The 23,691-nt window shown below is 43.8% G+C and overlaps 1 protein-coding gene across 3 annotated transcripts in view; it reads right to left on the bottom strand.

The window, feature by feature from the left end:
- Window positions 1–1,046: 1,046 nt before the first annotated feature.
- Window positions 1,047–23,691, bottom strand: part of LOC126545906 (short transient receptor potential channel 4-associated protein-like) — a 119,416-nt gene continuing 96,771 nt past the window's right edge. For all 3 annotated transcript variants that reach the window (XM_055062042.1, XM_050193944.2, XM_055062043.1), the window contains 4 exons: window positions 20,812–20,926; window positions 14,865–14,974; window positions 4,763–5,044; window positions 1,047–4,651 (listed from right to left, as the gene is read on the bottom strand). In XM_055062042.1, coding sequence (XP_054918017.1) covers window positions 4,529–4,651; window positions 4,763–5,044; window positions 14,865–14,974; window positions 20,812–20,926 — 630 coding nt within the window. In that variant the 3' untranslated portion in view covers window positions 1,047–4,528. The remainder of the gene's footprint in view (window positions 4,652–4,762; window positions 5,045–14,864; window positions 14,975–20,811; window positions 20,927–23,691) is intronic.

Below are 23,691 nucleotides of genomic sequence, written 5' to 3'. Positions count from 1 at the left end.
TCTTGCAAATATGATCGTTCCAATGCACCACAGTTCACGTGACCGTACACGCAAACGATTAGGCATTGGTGTGCAGCATGGGGCCAAACATATTTGCTCAATGTCCTGTCGTGGTGAGTTGGTCTTCCACAATTAGTTCGTGCCCATTGGCATGATCTATTAAACTAGCTGGCATTGGTGTATGAAAGGTGCAATAAATGCCCTTTTGATTGTTTGCACTAAGAACAAGTTAAGGACCGTGTAAAGAGTGATGGAATGAAGATTGCTAGGCATAACGTTAAGAGACAGAAAGAGAGCGGTTTGGATCAGAGAGCAAACGGGTATAGACTATATTCTAATTGACATCAAGAGAAAAAAATGGAGCTGGGCAGGTCATGTATTGTGCCGGTTAGGTAACCATTGGACCATTAGGGTTACAGAATGGGTACCAAGAGAAGGGAAACGCAGTCGAGGACGGCAGAAGATTAGGTGGAGTGATGAAATTAGGAAATACGCGGGTGCTAGTTGGAATCAGTTGGTGCAGGACAGGGGTAATTGAAGATCGCAGGAAGAGGCCTTCGTCCTGCAGTGGACATAAAACAGGCTGATGATGATGATGATGACTACTGTGTTGTCGTTCCTTTGTCCCAAGAGCACGTTTGAGATCCCCATAATTTCTGCACAAAGAAAATAAATGCCTAGCCAAGTTGAAATGTAGATTTAAATAGCTTCAAAACATTAAACATTCAATTCCAGGCAGGCTTTCATACTATGTTGCACAAGTGCGTAATATCTATTCAGTGCATGGCCACTTCTACAAGTGGAACTTTACAGCAATTTGACCAGCTATGTTTCATATGGAATAGCTGTTAGTAAATTGCTATCTATTTAAAGTATGTACACACATCTCAGATATGGCTATGAGACAAAGAGTGCACAGCAGACTGACGGGACTTTCATTCAGTTGTGATAAAACAGCAAAGTTCCACTGCACCGACTTCTATAAAATAGTTAAGCTAAGCATTTAGGCGTAGCTGATACTGTATAAGTACAAAAACCACACCGTGTTTATGTGCTTAAAAGAAATTGTTTAATAAAATTAAAACAAACAGGCCACCTCTACTGCAGTGAAAACAGGGAGAACTGCAGTGTTCACACATTACATTATTACTATGCAAATTTTCATGTTTCTTTCTTGCTTTTACTAAGTTGGTATTTACAAAATAATTACTCAGTCACACAGCATACAATACAAAAACACACTTCAGCAAAAGCAAAAACAAGCAACATTTGTTTGTACCATTCCAACATCTACCACACATTCACTTTAAAATACCAATCATTAGACCATCTTTCACAACTTCCAAACACACAAAATGTCACATGAACACAAAATTTTTGAGTTACCTTTCCTACAATGTTCAACTAATATACAGTATGTTTACATGAATTAAAAAAATATTATTAAACTGTTTAAAGCATGTCACAGTTGGTTCGTTAATATTTGATGCATTGGTACAAAAACTAATGCCAATAGGCAACAGCAATAAAAACAGCAAAACATATTCCACTATTCAAAATATGCTCCATACCATTGCACAAAGCTCTCACAATGCAGTTTATATTAAAGAAAGATACAACATTGAGTGCCACAACTAATATCAAATGCTTAGTAGCAATAAAATAAAAGATTGGACATAGACTACACTTTTAGACTTGTAACAACTATGCAAAAGAGCACTTAAGTTGATTAAAGACCCCAGGGTAACATTTTGTCTCGCTGCTGCTATTCTCTATCATGTTCGCATTTAAATGTTTATTCATAAAGATGGTGCTACATCACAAGCCATGTCATTTGGAACAGGCTTTTCATTAATTATATGCAAGAGTGATGCAACACTAAAGCAAGGGTTCTATGCCTCCTCATAATTTCACATACTAACCAATACCTAAACTGAGCCATGAAATGAAATGTTTTTATTATAAAATGACTCAAAACCTCACTTACTACATTTTGAAGCACCCAGATGTACATAGAGAGTGTTGAACAAAAAGAAGTATCCGCTCTAAATTAAATTTCATAGAAGTAGGTGGACAGTCGCAATTTTTAAGAGCATTTCAGAGATGCATAATACCGAATGTGAACTATTATGAACAGGTTTAATGTACCTAACTAGGAGATATGTACTGAGAGTGAAGATGTAGGCACTGGAAAATTTCAGCCTGGGCCTGTATATTTTAACAATAGATTCTATTACCACCTTCATTTCCTTATACAGTGCACCAAGTGGCCAATCTTGGTGATAATGGTGATGTCCAAACCAATGACTAAAGGTAAGATTAATGAAAAATGAAGTGAATTGTTACAAAACACAAGCCCAGTTCACACTTCCTAATACACTAGCCCATAAAAATCCTAACATGACATGCAGAAAGAGAACAGCAGTGGGTCAGCAGACTGGCTAACCTGCTTGAGCTGATGTGGCAAGTAGGAATTGTTGGCATTGAAGCATATGCCTAATAAAGATAACTTCTCTAACTTGACTCGTGTCCCAAAAAAATGCTATTGGAGACTGATGTTATATACTTGATTTTGCCTCTAAATTTGACTTTCTGTGGATTCACATTCATTTCCCAGCTACGGAAACAAGGCTGTTCCTCAAATGAAGCATGCCTGAATTTGAAATTTGTTACTTGCCAGAGCTCCCATCAATAACAGGTGAATCTTATCCAACCTTCCACTGCACGTGCAGTGTACATGGAAATCACTGAACATTGTGTTATCAAGATTATTTCAATTCCTATAAAAATATTACAATATGTTACAAGGTGCTGCATGTAAGGAAGATTATGCTAGATTTTTCACTGTTACTGTGCAGGACAACATCGATTTACTCCTAATGCCAAACCACTGTTTCGCCTTGTAAATTTTGTGCATTTAAAACTACAGAAAAAAATGATCCCACAAACTTGGAAGAAAACCAGAACATTTATATTATGGGCTTAAATAATTTACACAGAAAAAAAAAAAGCAACTGTTAACTTTTTCACAACCTTATGGCCTGTCATGAATGAGTTTAAAAGCAAAGCATACGCTATGTTCAGAAAACCAGCTTGATAACCCTGACGAGTGTCAGTGTATGATGGAAGGAAGAAAGCTTGCAACTTAGTACATATAAGTAGAAAACAAGTCGGGTTTCTGAATGAAGCAGTAATGTGCACAAAACTGCGAGCCACACAAGGAGGTTAGAATGCCATTCTGGTAATTTAATTTGATTTCATCCATTTAATCCTTTCTGTAATGCACTGAAATTCTGCAAATGCACATGTTGCTAGCACAAAATGCATGCAAGCAGTGGCCACAATTCAGATGTATGTGCACTCGATGCTAGGTGTTTCCCAGTACATTAATACTACGCCAAGGAAGCAACTTTATGTAGACTAAGCTAGATGGAATCAATGGCATTTATTCTAAAACAGTATGCCAAATGTGAAGTTGTCATTGATTAAAATAACTTGCGCCACAAATGACAAGCTGAGAAAAATTTTGTGGCCATTAGCTGACCTCAACTTACAAACCACTCAATCTGAGATTGTTGGTCTTGTTCATACTAAGTAGATTAAAAATGCAAGCAGTATACAACAGGCATAAGTGGCTGTATCAACACAACGATCACAGTTAATTCACTATTATTTATAAACAAAACAACATGGCACTCAGATGAAGGTGAGAGATCATTTACGCAGTTAAAGCTTCATAAGGTTCTAAACCAGTCTCCTTCCTACCTTTTAAGACCACTAACCACCTCCCATAATCCAAGCCAAGTGAAAACATGAAGCATTCAACACATCTCCTCTGCACCAAGAACTTATGATGGAGTATATGTGTCCCTGGCTGCATAACAACACAAGAAACGAAACCACATAATTGATTTAAAGGTGCATCATGATCACATTTTTCTAAAAGTTGAATGAGAACTAGCTGTGAACATACCGACAGTTGCACAGCAATAATCACAAGTTGCCCTTGTCAGCCCAAAACTCACGGTCACCCATCTCGACTTCCATGAACTAGTATTTTAGCACACTCAGCACAACAATGATGATCACAAGATGTGGGATTCAGCTCTGCACAATGTACAGAATGGCAGTTTATTATCTAGTGACTTTACCGTCAAAAGAAACTAGCTCCCATGAGTGCTCTATTGCTTGGTTAACAGAGGGCCCTTGACAGCAAAGAGATTCACTGACGGTATATAGAAATCTCAAGTCCATATTAAGCAGCCCAAGTGTGGCCAAGATGAATGTTTACTGTAGCCGGCTGCTTTCTTTAGCCATCCATTAGACATTCTTTAGTGAACACAGATGGAATGAACGACTGAGCATGGTCCAGTGAACACTGTCAATCTCGGGATGATTGCAACAATTACTTTTCAACCAACTGTACTCAGCACACAGGGCTCACTTAATTACTGATCATAGCTTGCAGTACTACATCCACATGCTCAGTGCCTGCGCTGCACTGTGCCAATGCATAGCAGCCAGTCCATCAACTGTCGCGGGTGCTGGGCCCAGGGTGAACATGGTAGACAAGGGACACAGGACTGGTAATGTCCTCTGAGACAAGTGTGTTCACCATGGCCTTCCACCGATGGAATCCAATTCGTGAGCTCTGGAACAGCAAAGAAACAAATTAAACAACATGAAATAAAAACACTCGCCATACTTGTGATGTGAACTTATTCGGGGAAAACAAAGGTGTCTGTCGATGAAGGGTGCTGACCTTTTCAAGGGCAGAGCAATCTTTGTCCTTATGGAGGTAGTGCTCTTGCCAGAAGTGCAGAAGCTCAAGCAGGTTTTGCAACAGGCTCCCTGATGAAGCTGTGGCTGTGGCTGCTGCGGAGCCAGCAGGGACACTGGCAGGCACACTAGCATTGCAGGCTGTCTTGCTTGCTGCACCCGGTGGAGGTGGGCCCCGTAGTGCGTGCAAGTAACTAACCAGTTGACCACGCTGTTGCGCGAAGATGAGCAGCACTAGGGCTGTGTTCACACAGCTCACATTCTCCTGCAGAAAGGTGGAAGAACACACAGCAGGCTTATTCTGGTGCCTACATGTATATTCACATGAATCTGTTGCATCATCACTTGGAGGCTCGCGTAACGACTGAAAATGCAAAAAGCTATTACCGACCCCATGCGCTACGGGAATCGATGTAAGCGAAGCTTTCTGTGCTGTTTGCTTTGATTGTTGATAGTCAGTGGTGATGTCAATGGCGAATGTTTAATTTCTTTAGCATTTAGTGCAATATGAGTGTGGTGAGTTGATGTTAAACGTTACCTTGCGTGCACCACTGCTGTTTGTCAGCATAGTACACAGAACACACAGGGGGAGGTGTTTGCTTGAGGTGTTGTTGTGCACCATAATTCATAACCTCCAAGAGGGATGAGCATATTCATGCCTCACATGGCACATCGCATTGTGGCAGAAGTATTAAACATTAATTTAATTATCGGGCTGTACGTGCCAAAACCACAAATGGATTGAGGCACGCCACAGTGGCAGACTCCGGATTAATTTTGACACCGTGGTGATCTTTAACGGGTCCCTAAATCTAAGTGCATGAGTGTTTTTTATTTCACCCCCGTCGAAATGCGGCTGCTGCGGTCAGGATCAAACCTGTGACCTTGAGCAATGCCACAGCCGCAAAGCCACCACGGCAGGCACAGAAGTGTTGATTTGACGTGCGACCGCTTCCGTAGTGTTGCCTAGACTCTACAGTGCACTTTAATGCAGCTCTGCTTCCACATGCCCTGCGTAAGTTGTCCGCTTGACAAATCTGCATGGTGTTTATTTTTCAGAAATAGCAGAAATGTACCATACCATGCCTTAAACTTAAAATTTATTCCGTTTTCCCGCAGCCACTGTCTTGTCTATAGTAGTAGAGTTTCCTTGCCTTCTCACGACATCTTTTCTCTATCCCCCACCCTTATATGGGAACTGTGAGTAAAGAGTGGCAAGGCTGTTATCCACTTGTTTCATGACTGCGTCGGTTCTACCCATTTTCTGCTTCCTCTCCCCCTGCCTTTCTAGTATCCTATCTAGCTTCCCTTTGGATTTGCATGTTAGTAGAAAGGTAAGCACTGCAATTTCTGCAATGCTTCTGCAGGGGGTCACGGATGATTACAGCTGTCAAGAGGCTAATGCGGCGACACCCAAAGAGCTCCAGAAGGTATTGTGCACATTCGACACGATGCAAAGGTCCAGACAAGTTTCTCGCGTCGCCTTTTCTCTCTGCCATGCTCCTGTCATCTATACACACGCTCTGAACCACTCCCCTACGTGGCGTGCCAGACAGCAGCAGCAGCAGCAAGAAAGTCGAAGGAAGAGGCAAAGAAAGTGTCACTTTAAAATGGCAACACTGCCCGCTATTCCTGCTAAACCGCTTGACTGTTAGCGCTCAAATATTACAAAAAGGTAAGGTTTTGCATTCAGTTCAGTTTAATACCTTGTTTAGACAGCGACAAGGAAAAGGAGCCTAAACAGAAAGCTAGAAACAGCATGCTGGATAGGCACAATAGAGATGAAACCAGCAGTGAAAATATATTTAAGGGACACTAAAGGGCAAATACTAAGTCGACGTGGACTGTTTAACTACCATTCCGGAAACCTCACAACTCTTGCTTCGTGCCAAGAAGAGACTTAGTTTACGAGAAAGTTGCATCTGAAGAGTCCGGTCCGAATATTTTTTTTGAAATTCAAATCTCCCGCCACCCAACCAGGGGAGTGGCGACGTTGCATACGCCATCACCACCCTCTGCTGCCGTTGGCGAGTAAAACGGCCCCCAACAGATGGCGATACCGAGCCAAGACAGAGCGGTGGACTAGCCGCTGCAGCTGCTTTTTGGTCAAGTGGCGTGGACTGTTCAGGCATCCCGGGACATCACATGGAAGTTGAATTCTCTGCTACTTGCAGTTTGTGCGAGTTTCGTGAGCCAGCAAAACCAGCGCAGCATGGAATCTAGCGAAAACGAAACCTTTCTACCGCCTGCGTCGTTGCCAAGGGTAATTACAATGAGTTCTTTTTTCTAAAAAATAAAATAGAACTGGACAAGTAGCATTTTATTTTGTCTTATAATAAAAGGATGTTTTTTGCAACAAGTGGTTGAGTACTAGTGACAGAATTGAAGAGTGCTTTCGTCATTGGGCAAGTACTTGAATGTCCCTGAGGAGTCTCTAATCAGGTCCTTCATTTACTTCAATTTCTCAATCATTAAGGCTTTGCATGCATAATATTGATGCCTTAGAGATTATCGAGCACTAATCTACCACTTTAGCTTGACTTAATATTTGCCTTTAGCGTCCCTTTAAACCTAGGGATGAGCAAATATTCGAATCTCTTGAATAACAAACAGAATACATATTGCACTACTTAATTCAGTCTTCAAATCGAATACTAGTTGCCCTTCGTAAATTAAAAAAAATTTTAATAGCTTTAGAATATTTCAAATCATGCCTGTGGATGAACAAGCATAAAACTGAACACTCTTAAAACAGTTGCACTCTTTGAGGAGTATATTTGACCCACAACAATAATAGTCATCTGCCTTGCTTGTGTTTCCTTTCTTGAAAACTCAGCACTCGCTACTTTCCTGTCAAGAATGCTGTGTCACGCTGATAACGCACAAGCTATTTATGACTTGGAAGTACCGGGCTCGCAGCATTAAAGAAAGGAAATGCGGGCAAGACAGATGTCGATCATTATTATGGGATAAGGTAAGCCCCAAAGGGAGTAAACTTTTTTAAGAGTGAAGTGAATGTGCAGCATATTTAATACTGGCTGCCATAGTAGACATGATAAGGCTTTATTAAAATAAGGATGGCTTATCGGCCTAATACGTGTAATGGGGTTGGGGAATCGAAAGGTGACAATAGGGCCAGCTACACAGGAACGCTCCCCCACACAGTTACACCATGTGGAAAATGCCTGATTCTGCAGCAAAAGCGTATAGCACTCGCAAAAGATCATTGGCCTCCAGTGAAGATTGGGTCTTCTCCTTCAAGCTGGCCACTTAAATAAAACAGTAGTTGTGCAGCAAAGCATGTTACATCGCTCAGGGAGTCTGACTTTTCCAGCTATACTGCCATCATATGAACTGTCCAATGGGTCCCAAAATGTGAATAAAATGCTCCATTTTTGCTTTTAATAGAAAACACTTCACAATGCAGAACGTAATGACAGAAACTTGTGTATGTTGTGAATACAGTCGAACCTGCATACAGTCAGACCTCGTTAATATGTACCGTGTAATGTGCAATTGCGACTTAAACGTAGTTGCGAAGATTCCTCCACCCAGCCCCCATAGAACCCCAGTATTGGCTGAGCACTTAAGCTGTAGTCGCTCATTGCCCACCATATGGTTAGTGCATACTATTTTCTTTCTTGTTCTACAAGCACAGGCACAAAATTGGCAAAATCTCATGTGCACAGACGTTCGATTCTCGATTTGCGACACCCGGACGACAGTCGCCAGCGATAGTGATGTTAAAACATGGCCACCATGACACACTTCCTGCTCATACATGTGCTGCCGATTAGGTGCTGGCCGCTTAGGTTCATGGCCGCTTAGGTGCTGGCGCAAACTTGCTTGCCGACCTCTCTTTGTCCCGAGCGCCTTCCTCCGACGAATTCGCCGCGGAGCAGACTCCCTGTTCTGCTGTAGGCGCAAGCTCACTCGCTGGCCCCTCTGTGTCCCAAGCACAGTTCGATGTCCGGTGCACCACAGCGGAGCCTCCCTGCCTTGCTGTTGGTGCAAACCAACAAACTTCAAGTCCGATTGATTCAGAGTCTAATGAAAGTGATCACAGTATATAAAGTGATCACTCAAGAATACTGCCCCTGTGTGCTTGATATATCTGTGGCCAATGACTCGCAACTGGTGAAGACTAGGCGTCGATTTCATTATAAAATCTCGTTAAAAAGAATCCCGTTTGGAAAAGTAAATTCTGCACATCTAAATTTTTTTCTGATTGTGAATGTGAGGGGCATGTCACATTTTTTGTTTCAAGAATTGGTGGTATGTTACAAGGGTGTCACAGGTGCACTCTCGATTGCGATTGGCTCCTTTATTCAAGCTACGAGGCAGCCAATCATGGTCATGAATTTCTATCTCGATCAGGCTTGATCGTGATCGAAAGTGGCTATGTGACACAGGTATTAAATTCAGGTGCACTTTTATTGTTCTTACTTTAAGCCTGCAAAAATAGGGTGCTCATTAGATTTGGGGTGCGTTAGAATCGGGTAAATATGGTAATTAAAAGGGCAATGTACTATTGTTCAAAGCCAGATCAGGATATCTGAGAACATGGTGAAATAGAAAATAATTTGCCGATGATAACAATACAGTAAACCCTCGTTAACTCTAACTTGCATATCTCGACCCACCCTCCCCACCTTCCCCACCCATAGGTGTTATGTATTTGCTCCCGTTTATCTCGAAGCATTTTTCGGGCGTAATACGGATATCTCGAAATGTTTACCGGGATGGCTGAAACCAAAGGCCATTACCGAAAGGTGATACAGGCTCCGAGCGAGCGCTTGGTTCCTACTAAGTGCTGAACGCGGTCATGATCTAAGGGCGAATAAAAAATTCCCGCAGACGCAGCCGTTTTCCGTCAACTGCGTCAAGTAACCTTGGAAGCAGTCACGTGGTGTGCGCCGCTTACGCGCGGAGGCTCATGGGTTTTATCGGGTAGTCGCTCCAGCGGGCTCCAGTCCACCGCATTTTGCACGTCTGAGCGCTCTTAGGTGATTGTGCGTGTGCGGTTCTGTTAGTTCTCTGTTTCGTCGCGCTATGCGCACGATGCGTTGACTGTAATTTTTTTGTTGTGTGTGTGTGTGGTGTGTTCAATGGACGACGACGTTGTCCCACCCCAAGCAGTGTAAATCTCTGACGCTGGAGAAAAAAGTCGCGTTAATCGAGGAAGTGGAGAAAGCAGGAAGGTCCAAAACAAGCATCACCAAAGAATTCGGCATCGCCTTGTCGATGCTTTCAACAGTTCTAAAGAATCGGCAGAAGGTCTTGGATGGCTTCCAGCAAAGCTTTTCCAGCAAGCGGAAGCGGATTTGAGCCTCGAAATTCCCGGACGTCGAAGGAGCACTTATGTTGTGGCTCCAGAATGTCAGGGCAGCCAACCTTCCGTGACAACCCAAATGATGATGGAGAAGGCAGACGCTCTGGCATTGCAGATGGGCCACACAGACTTCAATTGCAGCAATGGCTGGTTTGAACGATTTAAAAAGAGAAATAACGTGGCGTCGAAGCCTATCCACGGCGAAAGCGGCACCGTTGATTAAGGGGGTCCAGACACCTGGCGCAACCACCGCCTAGCTGAGCTGCAAAAGGCTTACGCGGGCAAGGACATTTTCAACCTCGACGAAGCAGCACTGTTCTATAATATGCTGCCTAGCCGCACATACACGCCAAAGGGAGAAGCATGCTCAGGCGCTAAGCAGCGCAAAGACCGAGTGACAATACTTTTCGGAGCCAACTCCACCGGCAATGAAAAACTGCCGCTGCTTGTTATCGGTAAGTCACTTAATCCAAGGTGCTTCGGAAATGCATGGCTCCCGAGAGGTGCGACTTACCGAGCCAATAAAACGGCCTGGATGACTGCAGCGCTCTTTGAAGAGTATGTACGTGCTCTTGACCCGCAAAATGGCAAGGGACGGCCGGAAAGTGTTGTTTGTTATGGACAACTGCCCCGGCCACGGAAAAATCAACTTGGAGACAGTCACGCTGAGTTCCTGCCTGCTAATATGACGTCCGTGCTCCAGCCGATGGACCAAAGAGTCATTGAGGTTGCTCGCAAGTTCTACAGGAAGAGCCTCCTCCACCGAATTTTGTGTCCTTACGACATTGGTAAGAAGTATGAAATGTATTTGCTGGGTGCAGCCCACCTGATCACCGAAGCCTGGCGACAAGTATGTCCATTAACGATTGCTAATTGCTTCGTGCACACAGGACTTTCGCGCGCCGAGAGATTGCTTGAGCCAGACACTGACGAGTTCCGTGATTGCGATGAAGTTCGTAAAGCTACCGGCTGCGCCAGCGATGCCGAAGACGGCGAAATCACTTTTGAAGAGTATGCACTCTACGAGTTGGACGTGCCCGTTACCGGAATGTTGTCTGACGCCGACATTGTTGAAATGGCAGTGAACGACGGTGATCACGCTGACGAAGAAACAACCTAGAGAAGTGCCGACAACTGCAGAAACAAGAAACTTGCTACGCTTGCTCCGCAACAAAGTTGAATGCAGCGGCGACGAACAACGGCTCATGCGGTGCGTTCAGCAGCTCGAGGAGGCTTTTCTCGCGCCGAATGCCAACGCAAAGCAGGCAAGCATCACCCAGCCAGTTCTCCTTTCCAAAATAATAAAATTCAGTTTTTCCTGGGAATTCTGCGTTTATTGCAAAAGCTCCCCTAATGCTGTGGAGCATTTGTTAGCAGTGCTGGTTGTTACTGGCTCTTGTAGTGACCCGGTCACTGAAATTTTCGGCATTTTGCTTAACTCGAAACTCTGCTTATCTCGTAATTCGTTAACTTCGAGTTAATGAGGGTTTACTGTACTTCCGTAACATACAGTAATAGCAATGAAACATTAGGGCATATTTTGTTGGCATGTGTCAATGTCTGCCAAGAAGTCAATGAGGGTGTTGTACACCTGGACATAACCTTGGGCTTTAAAACCACTTTTTTACTGAGAATTCATTTGACAATAGAATACGCTATTTCAGAAATAATTTTCAGCTATAAGTACTTCAATACGTTAGGCAGAAGCGGAGTTATTGAAGTGCTGCCGTGAAGCCACATCTAAAGGCAAGCTTCTCCGCCATTTAATGTTTTGTTATCTCCTAGGGAAGCCCACCCTTTCTATACTCCTGTGTGTTGAATCTCCCTTCCCACCTTCATGCTCGCCAATTCTCTTCCTCTTTGCGGTTCACCATTGTGCATTTAGTAGTTAGCGAATAGTGCATGCGACACCAGCAAACTAGAACTTGGATCACAATATGCTGTGCTCAACTGCTGTCGTAGCACAGAAGCTGAAGACAAAGCTGTACTCACGACGGAGCAAATCGCGATTTGAGCTTGTGGATTGTGTATCAAGGGATATGACATCCGAGCCCGCAGCGCTCTATCACGCAAAGTGCTTCGCGATACGGCGAAAAGCCAAATCACAGTTGAGATTTTCAGCTCAGGTGCGTTTTCTCCGTTGCCATTGCCCATGCAAAGACTGCTCCATCCGCACTACGAAGTCAGTCGATTCACATCACATGTCATGTGACTGATTCAACCGTGATCACATCAATTGTGTGAATCCAACCTTTTATCAGCCTCGCCGAAGAGGGGGAGAACAGAGCCGCTGGCCGAAGATACGATGTGAACGAACTGTGCAGCTGTGAATAAAGACTGTTTTTACAAAGATTAGAGCATTGTTGTATGCAGTTATTGCCGTAGGTTATGCGCACAGATTATTTTCTTCTTTCCAGGCTGTTATAATTGGGGGTGAGAGCTATATGTGGTGGCAGGTTACACACGAAAAAATACGGTAATCGAAATTAGCAAGGCTCAACAGCTACGACACTGTTAAGCAGTGTGGCCAAAGTTTCATTCCTATGCAGGCGGGCGCACAGCCTAGTGTTGGCAGACGATAGTATGATAGTCGTACTTCCGGAAGTACGTAATTCTTATAGAAATTCAAAATGCAGATTTTCACTTACTTCAGCCTGTTTACTAAACGGCGTCAATAAATATACATAGTAACAGTAGGAAGAAGCGCACTGATCCAAACATCCTTCTTGACTGTGTCAGCTATTGGCCAACGGCAGCCACGTATTGGCATCTGCTATATGACGAAATATGGAAGCCTCGAAAACGTGAGGAGACAACTTCTGTTGAAAAGAGGATGTTTGAGAAAAAAAGGTGACTTCATGTTACACCAGTGAGTTCCACACGCCGGGCTTGACTGCAAAATTTGTCTGAGGTGTTTCAAAGCAGCGTATGCTATCCACGGACTGCTTTTGATCAAGCCCGAGGGGTGGTTCAGGACACCTTAAAGGATAGTAGAGGATACAGTTAAACTTCAATATAACGAACTCCAACATAACGAAATACTTCTCAGCATGAGCTAAGAAGTATGGCGGTTTGATGAGCGCCGTCTAAGTGTGCGAGCAAGGGGGAAGGGGGGGGAGGGGAGCGAGCTCCTGGTAACATAATAAAATGCGCATAAAGGGAGTGGAGGAAGTGGTGAGCAGGTTGGCGCGCTTCTTTTGTATTGCGGCCGTGGCTTGGCATAGTTGTGAGCATGGCTGAACGAATACACAGCTTGCACACCCTGTTTCAGAGGTAATCTGCTACATGAGCAAAGACTGGGCGAGCTGAGACGGCACTGAGACATTGAGACAACTCTCAATTTCAACAAAATAATTTTTTGACTCATTTAAATTTGATTTTTTTTTTCTGATTGCCCAATAATTCATAAACTTTTCAGGTCCCTTCTGTGTAAGAAAAATCTATTAACGATTGTACTTATTTGCATAAAAGGTTGAATTTCAATGTAACAAATTTTCGATATAACGAAGCAAGTTGCCAATTGTACAGACTTTATTATATTGATGGTTAACAGCATAAAGAAAAATAATCTGCCAAGGAGACTAGTAAAGTCAGCTGGAATGGTGCAGGTCAGCTGTTAGCTGTTTTTGGTGGCACAAAGGCAGGGAGGGAACATAATAGATTTCAGGGCAAGAAATTTTATCAGGTTCAATGGTTTGTTAATATGAACCATTATTCTGACGGAACGACGATAAGCATAGAAGAAACGCAAAAAGAACAAGCTTGGTCACATCTTCCACTGCCCTGTTTCAAAGGGGATGCTTAAGATATTCATCCTTCCATTATAGTGTTTCTGTACCTAATACTTTTGGACTGCCTGCACTTGGGAAGTGACGGGCGTATGCTACTCGATGTAGTTCTTTGTTTTTGCATGCTACAAATGCCATTCGGTGGCTCTTTTTCGTTAATGATGCAGCATGAGATGGTACTCACAAAATTTTAGCCTTATTGTTAGTGCTAGGACAGCAAGGTAGTGTAAGCACCAGGTCCTCAATGGCGGCGTCCGGAAGGTTGCTCCGGTGTTTGTGCATGGGAGCAATTGTACGAAAAAAGCCTACCATCTGAGGAAATGTGCAATTATTTGTGTAGTATTTAGAAAAGAACTGCACTAATTATGCACAATGACAGCTTCGCTCACGCCTACTACAACTTTCAGTCACAGTTGTCAGTGCTTTGCTGCTACACCCGAAGCACTATTTTATTCAGCATGTTAACTCTGGCTTACCCGCAAGGAAAAGAAATCAGCTTACCCCGCAAGGAAAAGAAATCAGTACACATAAGGGAAATGTCAGAAAAGTGATACAGCACCTCATCCGCATTATTTCTATAGCACCATGTTTGCACACTAATAGTGTCTATTAAATTTGCCCTTCACTTCGTCCAATGCAAAGCCTGCTGCTTTGCACTGTGTTTCAACATTGCAACCGTGACTAGGTACACAGACTAATGCTGAAAGTCTTGCCACCTGAATATATCGTGCTTGTCACATTCTAGAAAAAAATAAAGCTCACAAGCAGGTTTCTATGCTAGTTCCTCTTCACAAGATTTGATTTTCAATGTTCTCGTATTTTATCCAATATAAGTTCAGAATTGCCATGTGCTCAAGAAGCCAGGAATTTAATTTCTGTAATACAAAGCCCACAATTACCCTTTCCTAACACAAGGCGACACTGCCACTTGGTACTACCAGTAGAATGAAGAAATGTTAATATACCTGTGTGAGGTTGGAGATGGTGACAAGAGAAACCAACTTTTTGAGATAACGAATGCGGTTTCGTTGGTCCCCAATATGGCTCAGCACATAGCTGCTCCTCTCAGCATACTCTGTAATAGAGGGAACACCACCAAAGCATTATGTAGAAATCTAATCAATGACAGAGACTACAACCATTAGGACCAAACTGTTCCTTAAGCAATGAGTACAAACATTTGCAAGTACAGTAAAATCTTTATACCAAGTATAAACGAACTATTTGAGGATGTGGCTTCAAATCGTCACTAGACAAAGATTCCCATTTTATGTGTCTCGGGGGTTAACACTGTCTTCATCAACCCCTCTGTCACCTATCTAGCACATTCTTTCTAGAGTACCAGGTTAGTCTGACACAGGAGATGAAGGTGCACACTATTCTAGTCACCTCACACTCAAATCAAAGCCACTTAGAGAATGCCACCTTCGTGAATGTCATTAAATCCTTTCTTTTTGGGGCAAAACAATAGTCTATGGCCAAACACAATGTGAGACAAAGATAAATAAGGGGTGCCCATGGTCAGACATCATTCACAGCAAGTTTCTCCAGCAGGTGGAGGCCATGATGAGTGGGAACCCTGACAGGCAAATTACGACTATTGCCAAGCAGCTTCAAGTGGCTGAGTCAACAGCCAAGCTTTCTGCGCACAATGTCATTACACAGGGTGTCTACCAAGTTGACATTTTGAAATTCCCCGAGTTTTTCAGGTTTTCCCCAAGTGGCTTTGCAAAATTTCCTGAGTGATACAGAACTTTGTTTTTTGTCAAGACGAGCTGACACCATGTCGCCTGATGCAGTCACTCTCTAGTAAGCATGTTAAAACATTTTTAAAAAGAAAACAACTTAATCCGGTTTTAATTGTAAGGAGTAGTTTTTATTTTATTCAAAAAGAAAACAGAAGGGAGTGGTTAGTGAAATGCGCAGCAAATAAAATACCTAAAAATCTCCATCTCCAGCCATCTCCACTAAAAAAAAAATGGTAAGATGCACTGCGAATTGAGTCAAACATTCTCAAATAAGAATAAAAAGGAGATGTGTGCAGAAGCAAATATTTTCGAATATGAGCTATTTCTATCAAGTGATAGCAAGCTCATTGGTATGAGATCCGAACTTTGTCACAACTGAGATTCTCTCTCTCAACAGCTGTTAAGTCAACTTCAACTGTCCTGACAGCCTACTCATAACAGCTCAGTGTTGCGTTTCACTGCTTTAAGGAGTTTATTTTGGTTTGGATGAGGGACACCTGCATCTCAGCACCAGCCAACACTTTCTTTTTTTTGTGAGCTCAAGGTCCTTCAAAGAAGCGGCGGCACGCTTCCTTTCCAGTTCATTCCTCAACGCGTAGGTCCTTTCTTTTCTCGTGTTCCCTCTGCCGCGCGTTCGCCCCTGGACCATTTGAAGCATCCTCTTGGTCAGTTGTACAGTCAATGTCCAATTTGTCGCACTCCCTGGGGACCACGAAAATGTCTGAAAAATCGGGCACTTTGGAAAAGTGAATACATGTCTTTTACTGCCCTTAAGGGCTCAAATCACCACAGGCACATCCAAAAAAGCTCTGGATGCCTGCCAGTATGCTTACTAGGCATATCGGTACTGGTACTGTGACAGGAGATGGCGAGCGCACGCATGTATAATTAAGGAATACATACTGTGTCCCGTGACAATTGCCCCTCCCCACGCTTGTTATGCTCCACCGCGATACTTTCGCATATGCTTCACGGCGTAACATTAATGCACTAAGGCGAAGTTGACTTTAGGGAACCAGCATTATGCAACACGTGCTTTGCACGTCGCGTGAATAGATCGCTCGGTTATGCAAATCTAGAATCCATTGCTCGCCACCTGGAAGTGCTATAAGCGACTAGCCAATAGTGCGAAGCCGGAAGTGGATGTACATCACTCAAGTACTACCGATTGTGGCACGGAACGAGCAAACGATTGATTCTTATAATGCAAGGATAAGAACCTACTGGAAGACCTTCAGAAATATTTTATGTTGCTTTTTACAGTAAAATACATCAACTTAAGTTATTAAAGCACGCATCACGCTAGTTTCGGCAGCTTATATTGCTGCCCTCATGCCGGCAACACTGGGGAGATGTTGCTCGAAGTCACCACTCGCATGGGGCACGACTTGCAGGCGACGAGCAAACGCGACAGCCATCTCCATCGCGTCGCTTGTCGCACACAAGATCGCTTGCATGGGATTTATACTTTAGGCATTGCAATTGACGCTGTAAAAAACTGCTACATGGTTTCAATTCGAAGTTGTAGTTCACTGATGAGTTTTGCGAACAATGCGTGCCTCGCCATGACGACAGTAGATTGGTACCATTGCGTGAAGGGTGTGCCATATTGTCGATAAAGGCTACTGAGGGCCACTATGAAACACTTCATCACTTGCAATTTACCGGTTCTCGATCTTAACCACAAACATTTTCTTTCAGGCGATTGCTACTATGGTACTTGTGAATTAACTATGTAAATATTCTACATATTGTCACGTGGTAGTGACGGTGAAGAAGGCAGCAAAACTGTGAATGACGAAACTAGTTTTTTTTGGGCGAACCTGTGCCCTCAAAAGCAAGTTACACTCAAAGAACAACGATAGCAGCGAACACAGTCGGCGATCGCCTAAAATCTGATCAGCGGGTCAAGCGCGTCGGCTTTTATACATCAGTCATCGAATGTTCCAGAGTAATCGCTGCTGCCCGTGTGTCTTCCAGAAAGTTCTACACCATTCACGTCACGCATACATGAAATCAGATTACACAAGGTTCGGTGACAAGAGACAGCAGATAGAAATATCGATAACATTAGAGAAACTTCTGATGCATGCAGGCGCGTCCTGCGGTGTTCGATAACATTTGTTAGGTGGTGAACAGCAGTCACCCGAAAAAGATCAAGAAGTACACATGTTAATATGACATGCCGCCGTGCTAGCAGCCATGAGAAATTTGTTTTATGGGGGCCTGTTTCAGAGAGTGGTGAAAGTAGCAGCAAACTTTTCCATATGAAATACGCGCCTAACTTTCTTTTACGCATTAATAAAGTGGCCATATTTGACTAGAACAACTCACCAGAGTAATAATAATCATAATGACAGCTTTGCTGGGTAGTGTCTTCTAACACGGATAACACGTTGACACCAAATACCAATATTTTTCTTCCATGTAAAATGTAATGTCTCTCATAGCCAAGTACTAAGGGAATGTTAAGTGTTTAGTGAAGCATCATACACAACTTCGTGTGTTGAATTTGCAGACATTCTTTTAAGGCAAAATTTATGGACAGACACGGTGCATATATGCATTGCAAAACCAGTAGACCCCTTCAATGCTACTTAGCTTGTGATATCCAAGCCGCAAATTTTCTCGCTCATGCACTTTGAAGAAGGAACTGTGGTTCAGACACGGCAGCAGCAAGAAGCGGACATATCCTTCAATAAGTACAGCTCGAGCCACCCATGCCCCAAGCATATACAAAAGGAACGAGCGCGTGCGGCAGCTGAGTCAGCCGGAGCGAGCGGCGTCCTGGCAGTGACGTCACTTGCGAGAGGGCACCACTCCAAATTCTCGCCGCTAATATGCAGATGACATTGTGGCACTGGCAGGTAGTGCCTCTGACCTTCAAGCCATATTAGATGTCTGCTCGGAGGAGGACACATCTCTCGAGCTATGCTTTAATGCACAGAAATCAGGTGCGGTGCTTTAGCGCAGATCAGACCCACGAAGGACTATTCCTCTATTCACATGGAGGTCCCGTTGAATAGGTCGATAGCTACAAATACTTTGGAATAAAAGTATCAGCCACCCATAACTACCTCTTTAGATATGAAGAAGAGCTCCGGGCAAGGGCCTTCATCCGCAGGGCATTTCTGGGAAGTCGTACTTTGTGGTCTTTTTATAGATTTGAGACCATACTGTGCTCTCTGGAAGGCAGTGGCGGTGTCTGGCCTCACCTTCAGCAACTCCGTCACTTGCCTATCATCGTCGACAAGTGCTTGAAACCAGGCAGTGTGAAGTTGACCATGCAGCTCTAGGCATGCACAGGTTTACATCTAATGAAGCCATACAAGGTGACCTTGGTTGGTCCTCCTTCGAGGCCCGAGAGGCAGTGGCGAAACTAGCCTACAAGCATCGACTTGCTGCTAAGCCGGAAGGCAGATGCACGCAAGAAGCCTTCAAATATGTACATATGCAGTGCCTTAACACCAAATGGGCGGCGTGCATGAGAAGGCTCACTGATTGATACCGTGTATATCGAGTTAGGCTTTCGGCTCCGCACCAGCCGACCCAGTGGCAGAAACTAAGGAAGCATTTAGCCGAAGTCGAACATGGTCTCTCACAGGATACTGCACTACAGAAGACAATGATGTCCACCTGCTGTGCCCAAAAGGTGGCCATGAGGAGCCCATATACGATAATTCCTGATGCAGTGTCCCGTTGAGCGAAGCCTGAAGCGGAGTCATTCGAACACGATCACTGAGCTTTAAATTCACTGTGGGCCTAGACCCAACCTATGCAACAGCTCTGAGAAAACATTCAATCATATTGTTATAGTGTCCTGGAATTCTGCCTCGAGTACCGACGAACCTTGCCATCCCCGAAGCTGCTGGCCCTGGCGGGGTCTTGGATGAAAGCGAAGCGCTGACAATGGCAATGGGCTTTCACCTGGAGGGACAGGACCCGCAGTGGGAAGTGGTGGAAGTAACCAGGGGGCGATAGGAATTTTGGTGGCACTCCAGAGAATCCCGCCAGTAACGGTGAACCAGTTCAGTGGTATGAACTAACGCCTATGTGAACATAAGACAAGCCATTTGCCCTGTTTTTAGTGTTTGCTTTTTTCTTCTCTCCTCTCTGTGATTTTTTTTTTGTTAGTTTTGAGTTTGTATGTACTATTTTTTTTATTATCATTATTTAACCTGATTATTCTTATGAGTGACAGATCTGAACTCTCCATCACCCTATACAAAGGGGAAAGCAACATATATAATCATAATCATGCCTCATGTCTCATACAAATAAAAGTTACTGTGAAATTTTGCTTTAACCAACCAATGGCAACATTATTTTGACCTGATAATGCACAATTTATGCCGTATATGAGCTGTCAACGGGTATGTGTCACCCTATAGAGATCACCTACTGCTACACATTTTCCCTCAATTTCTTGTTTTCACCATTTTAGCAGGGTAAAATTTATCACCAGTTTTGGGAATGGGTAATATGAAAGTACTCTACATTTACCCGTCGATGATATAGAAAATCTAAATTCAAATTTTTGGAAAAGGTATAATTTTTTATTGCCACCTTACAAGCAAATGCTTTGCCTGAATGAACTTGACATTATATCCTGTTAGTTTCCTTGGTGTTTGGCACCGTTTGTCCTCCTTCTAAATGAATGACTAACCAGAGCCAGCCAAGATCTTGTTAGTGTTTATCTCTCCGTTTACAGCATCCTTGAAGGCCAGCTTCAAAAAAATGTTTGACTACATAAAAAGCCTAGTTTCAGATGGTGCAGATATGGAGCAGCCTCCGTGCAAATTTTTACATTTTAAATGCAAGTGGATGTTCAATGAGTGGATGCTTAAATATAAGTGGAAAATCTCAAAAGCAACATGCTGGGACTAATGTCGTATCTTTAACCACAAGGTGCATATGTGATCTGCTTAGGTAATAAGAAAATTATGCAATTATAAGCCCTGAGGTTTTGCCAAGATTGCTCCAATAGTATATAGACTACTCATCTATAACCAATTTAGCCAGCAAAATTTCATTGCAGTTGGCCTTTAACGTATGCAGCACATTTACTACCTTGCAAGAATGTACAGGGCCTTATCCACATCCAAACACACAAAGCAGGGACAAATAGAGCTTAGCTATATTGCAAAGTAGAAGAGGAGCTCACCTCTAGCTTCATAGTCATCTGACACAGACAGGTGCTCCTGGGAGAGAACCAGGCTGCGAACAAACATGTTGGAGTCCACCAAGTAGCCATTGACCAGCTGGAGTAGCTTTCGTTGCTACATGGAGATGCAGAAGTGCAGAGATAAGGAAATATTAAGAGTAAATTCCGATGCACTTTCTTCTTACAGACTAACATTTTCCCTGTTGTTTCTGGTACTGCTGCCTGTTTTCTGAGAGCCGCGATATCTTATATGGCACATTGCTCATATGGCGTATTCTGCTATATTACACTAGTGCTCGTTTTAAAAACTCCCTTGATTTTACTTCTGCAAGAGCCCAGACTTTAGGCTGCAGTAATGGGTGGAAAAATAAATTTAGTAAGGTTGGCACAATGACAAATGGGCTTAATTACCAATCTGCATTATGACTCTACTATATTACGAGATACGCAGTCGAAACCCGCGATAATGAAATATCGAAATATCGAAATAAAGAAATATTTACGTATCCCCGGCGAACGGCTATACGATTGATTGCATTTCGTACCTCTTGACAACAAAATGTGGCTGTACTACAAACCCGAATCAATGAAATTAGCCGGAACGTAACGCCGCATATTACCTACTCGCACAAGGCTAGCAGGCTCTAAAATGTGCTCAAATGCGATTGCTTTGCACTAAAATTGCATAAAATACCACCACATTACACTTGCGTGGGTGTCGCCATTTTTGTTTACCAAAACAACCAAGCGCTGGGAGCGATCACATGCGCTGGAAACACGTAATGGCTGCCATCTCGTTTGATGATTGCTCATTCGAAGCAGCATGCATGTTGCTACTGACATGTGACGATGGCTTTTGCACACCTAGTGCAGTGCTGAATGTGCACCTCGGTGAGCAAAATGCAGCAAAAACAAGGAAATCCACGTCCCACCGACGTGGAATATGGCGCTTGAGATGGTGGTCGCAGCATGGAGTGCCACACATAGGGCCGGGATTAAGTGATTGTCTGAGAATACGCATGCATCCCTTGTGGGAATACGCATCCCTTGCTTCAAGAACCCTGGTTTCGGTGCCACCCGACAGGCATCGTTTGCAGATTTGGCACCGGACGTAGATTTGCGATGAGGGGCCGTAACCTCGATCGACTGCCTTCGAGTACACGAGATACGATCACTTTCACGCTCGGCACTGGATGCGTCGGCGTCTACGGGCGACAGCGTGCGCTGGAGAAATGCTGCTGCTTGCGTAGAGTGTTGTTGCTCTGCGTCTGGTGCTGAGTTGCGCAAAATCTTGCAGAAGTGATTGTATCTCTGAAAGCGATTGACCGAGAATACTGCTCCACGGCACTACTGCCACTGCTGATCGATGCATGTGGTGCACTTTGTACTGTCGGCAATGCGGCTGTCGGCAATGCAGCAAAGCTTGCCAAAGTAGGCTAACGAAATTATGACAGTCAAGTTTCATTCTGCAATGCATTACCTATCTGTGCTGTCTCATTTCACAACAACAAAACTCTCGCGAAAGCGAATTTTTCGTGTTCCCCCCGATTTTTGTTATTGCGAGGTTCAACTGTACTTAAATGTTTTTTCCCCCTAAAAGCACACTTAAGTGGTGGATTTATTCAACTTCAATGCCACTTAATCAATGTGAAATTTAGTTAATGAGCCATGCAACTGTGTCTCATTTACAAAGCTGGCTGCACTGATTTACTCGCTTGGCATGATGTTTTACTACTGGGTCATGAGATCATGTCCCTGCCCGCATGGGCTGTGGTTATAAGAAAAAAAAAAATTTTTAAATTAAAGAAACTATTTTGTGATATTGTGTGCCATAACCATAATATGATTATGAGGCACGCTGTAGTGGGGGACTCAGTATTATTTTGACCACCTGGTTCTTTCTTAACCCTTTGAGGGTCGAATTATTTTGAAAAAAACTTTCCCAGGTGGTCAAATTATTTTATTGCGGATCTTGAATCTACAAAATATATTAAGTCGGGAATAAATAGTAAAAAATAATTAGGAACAGTATTTTGGTGTCGGCATCACTCAGAACTGCAAAATGTTCAATAGTATTTCCGAGCATGGTACTCCTTGAAACACGGGTCTACGCACAGCGCCTTATCGCAGTCTGCACACCTAAAATGCGTGTCTGTTCTCTTGAAGCGAGGAGTTGTGTTGGCGCACACATGCCATCTCTGCGTGCGGCTGCCTTGGGCAGAGGCCTGAGGCACCCTCTCGCGTAAGCGCGTTGCCGCGGAGAGCGAGAATACCTCGCGAACGGCGCTGATAAGCAAGTGGTGATAAACAAGCTAAGAGCAGTGCCAATCAAGATAGAAATCAACTTCCGCCGCCCCTGCGAGAGCGTGCCGACAAAGAGAAAAACCACGTTTCGCGCGCCTCCGTTGCGATCACGCGGCGGAACCGAAACCGCGAAAGCGCGTTGCCACTGAGAGCGAGAATACTTCGCGAACGGCGCTGAAGCAAGCTAAGAACAGCGCCAATCAAGATAGAAATCAACTTCTACCGCCCTGCAAGAGAGTGCCGACGAAGAAAAAAATGACGTTTCGCGCGCCTCCGTTGCGATCACGCGGCGAAACCGAAACTGCCAAAGGGGCGTTGCCGCAGTCTGAGCGACGCGCTGAAGCTAGCAATCAGCTCTGTTTATCTCCCCAAGAAGGTAGCACCAATTTCAAACACATCTTGTAAGTGCTAAGAGGTGGCAGCACCTCCCGATGAGCGTTCATTGTCATTATGGCGCGAAATTTCAAACGGAGGGTCGGAACCGTACCCGTACGGCGAAGACCTTGCGGGACAGAAAACCGCCGCCGTACATGTACGGCAAAAACCTTCAAAGGGTTAATATACACCTAAATATAA

Source organism: Dermacentor andersoni, chromosome 1, assembly GCF_023375885.2.
Source record: "Dermacentor andersoni chromosome 1, qqDerAnde1_hic_scaffold, whole genome shotgun sequence".
Taxonomy (NCBI): domain Eukaryota; kingdom Metazoa; phylum Arthropoda; class Arachnida; order Ixodida; family Ixodidae; genus Dermacentor; species Dermacentor andersoni.
This window is presented reverse-complemented; position numbering and strand designations above follow the sequence as displayed.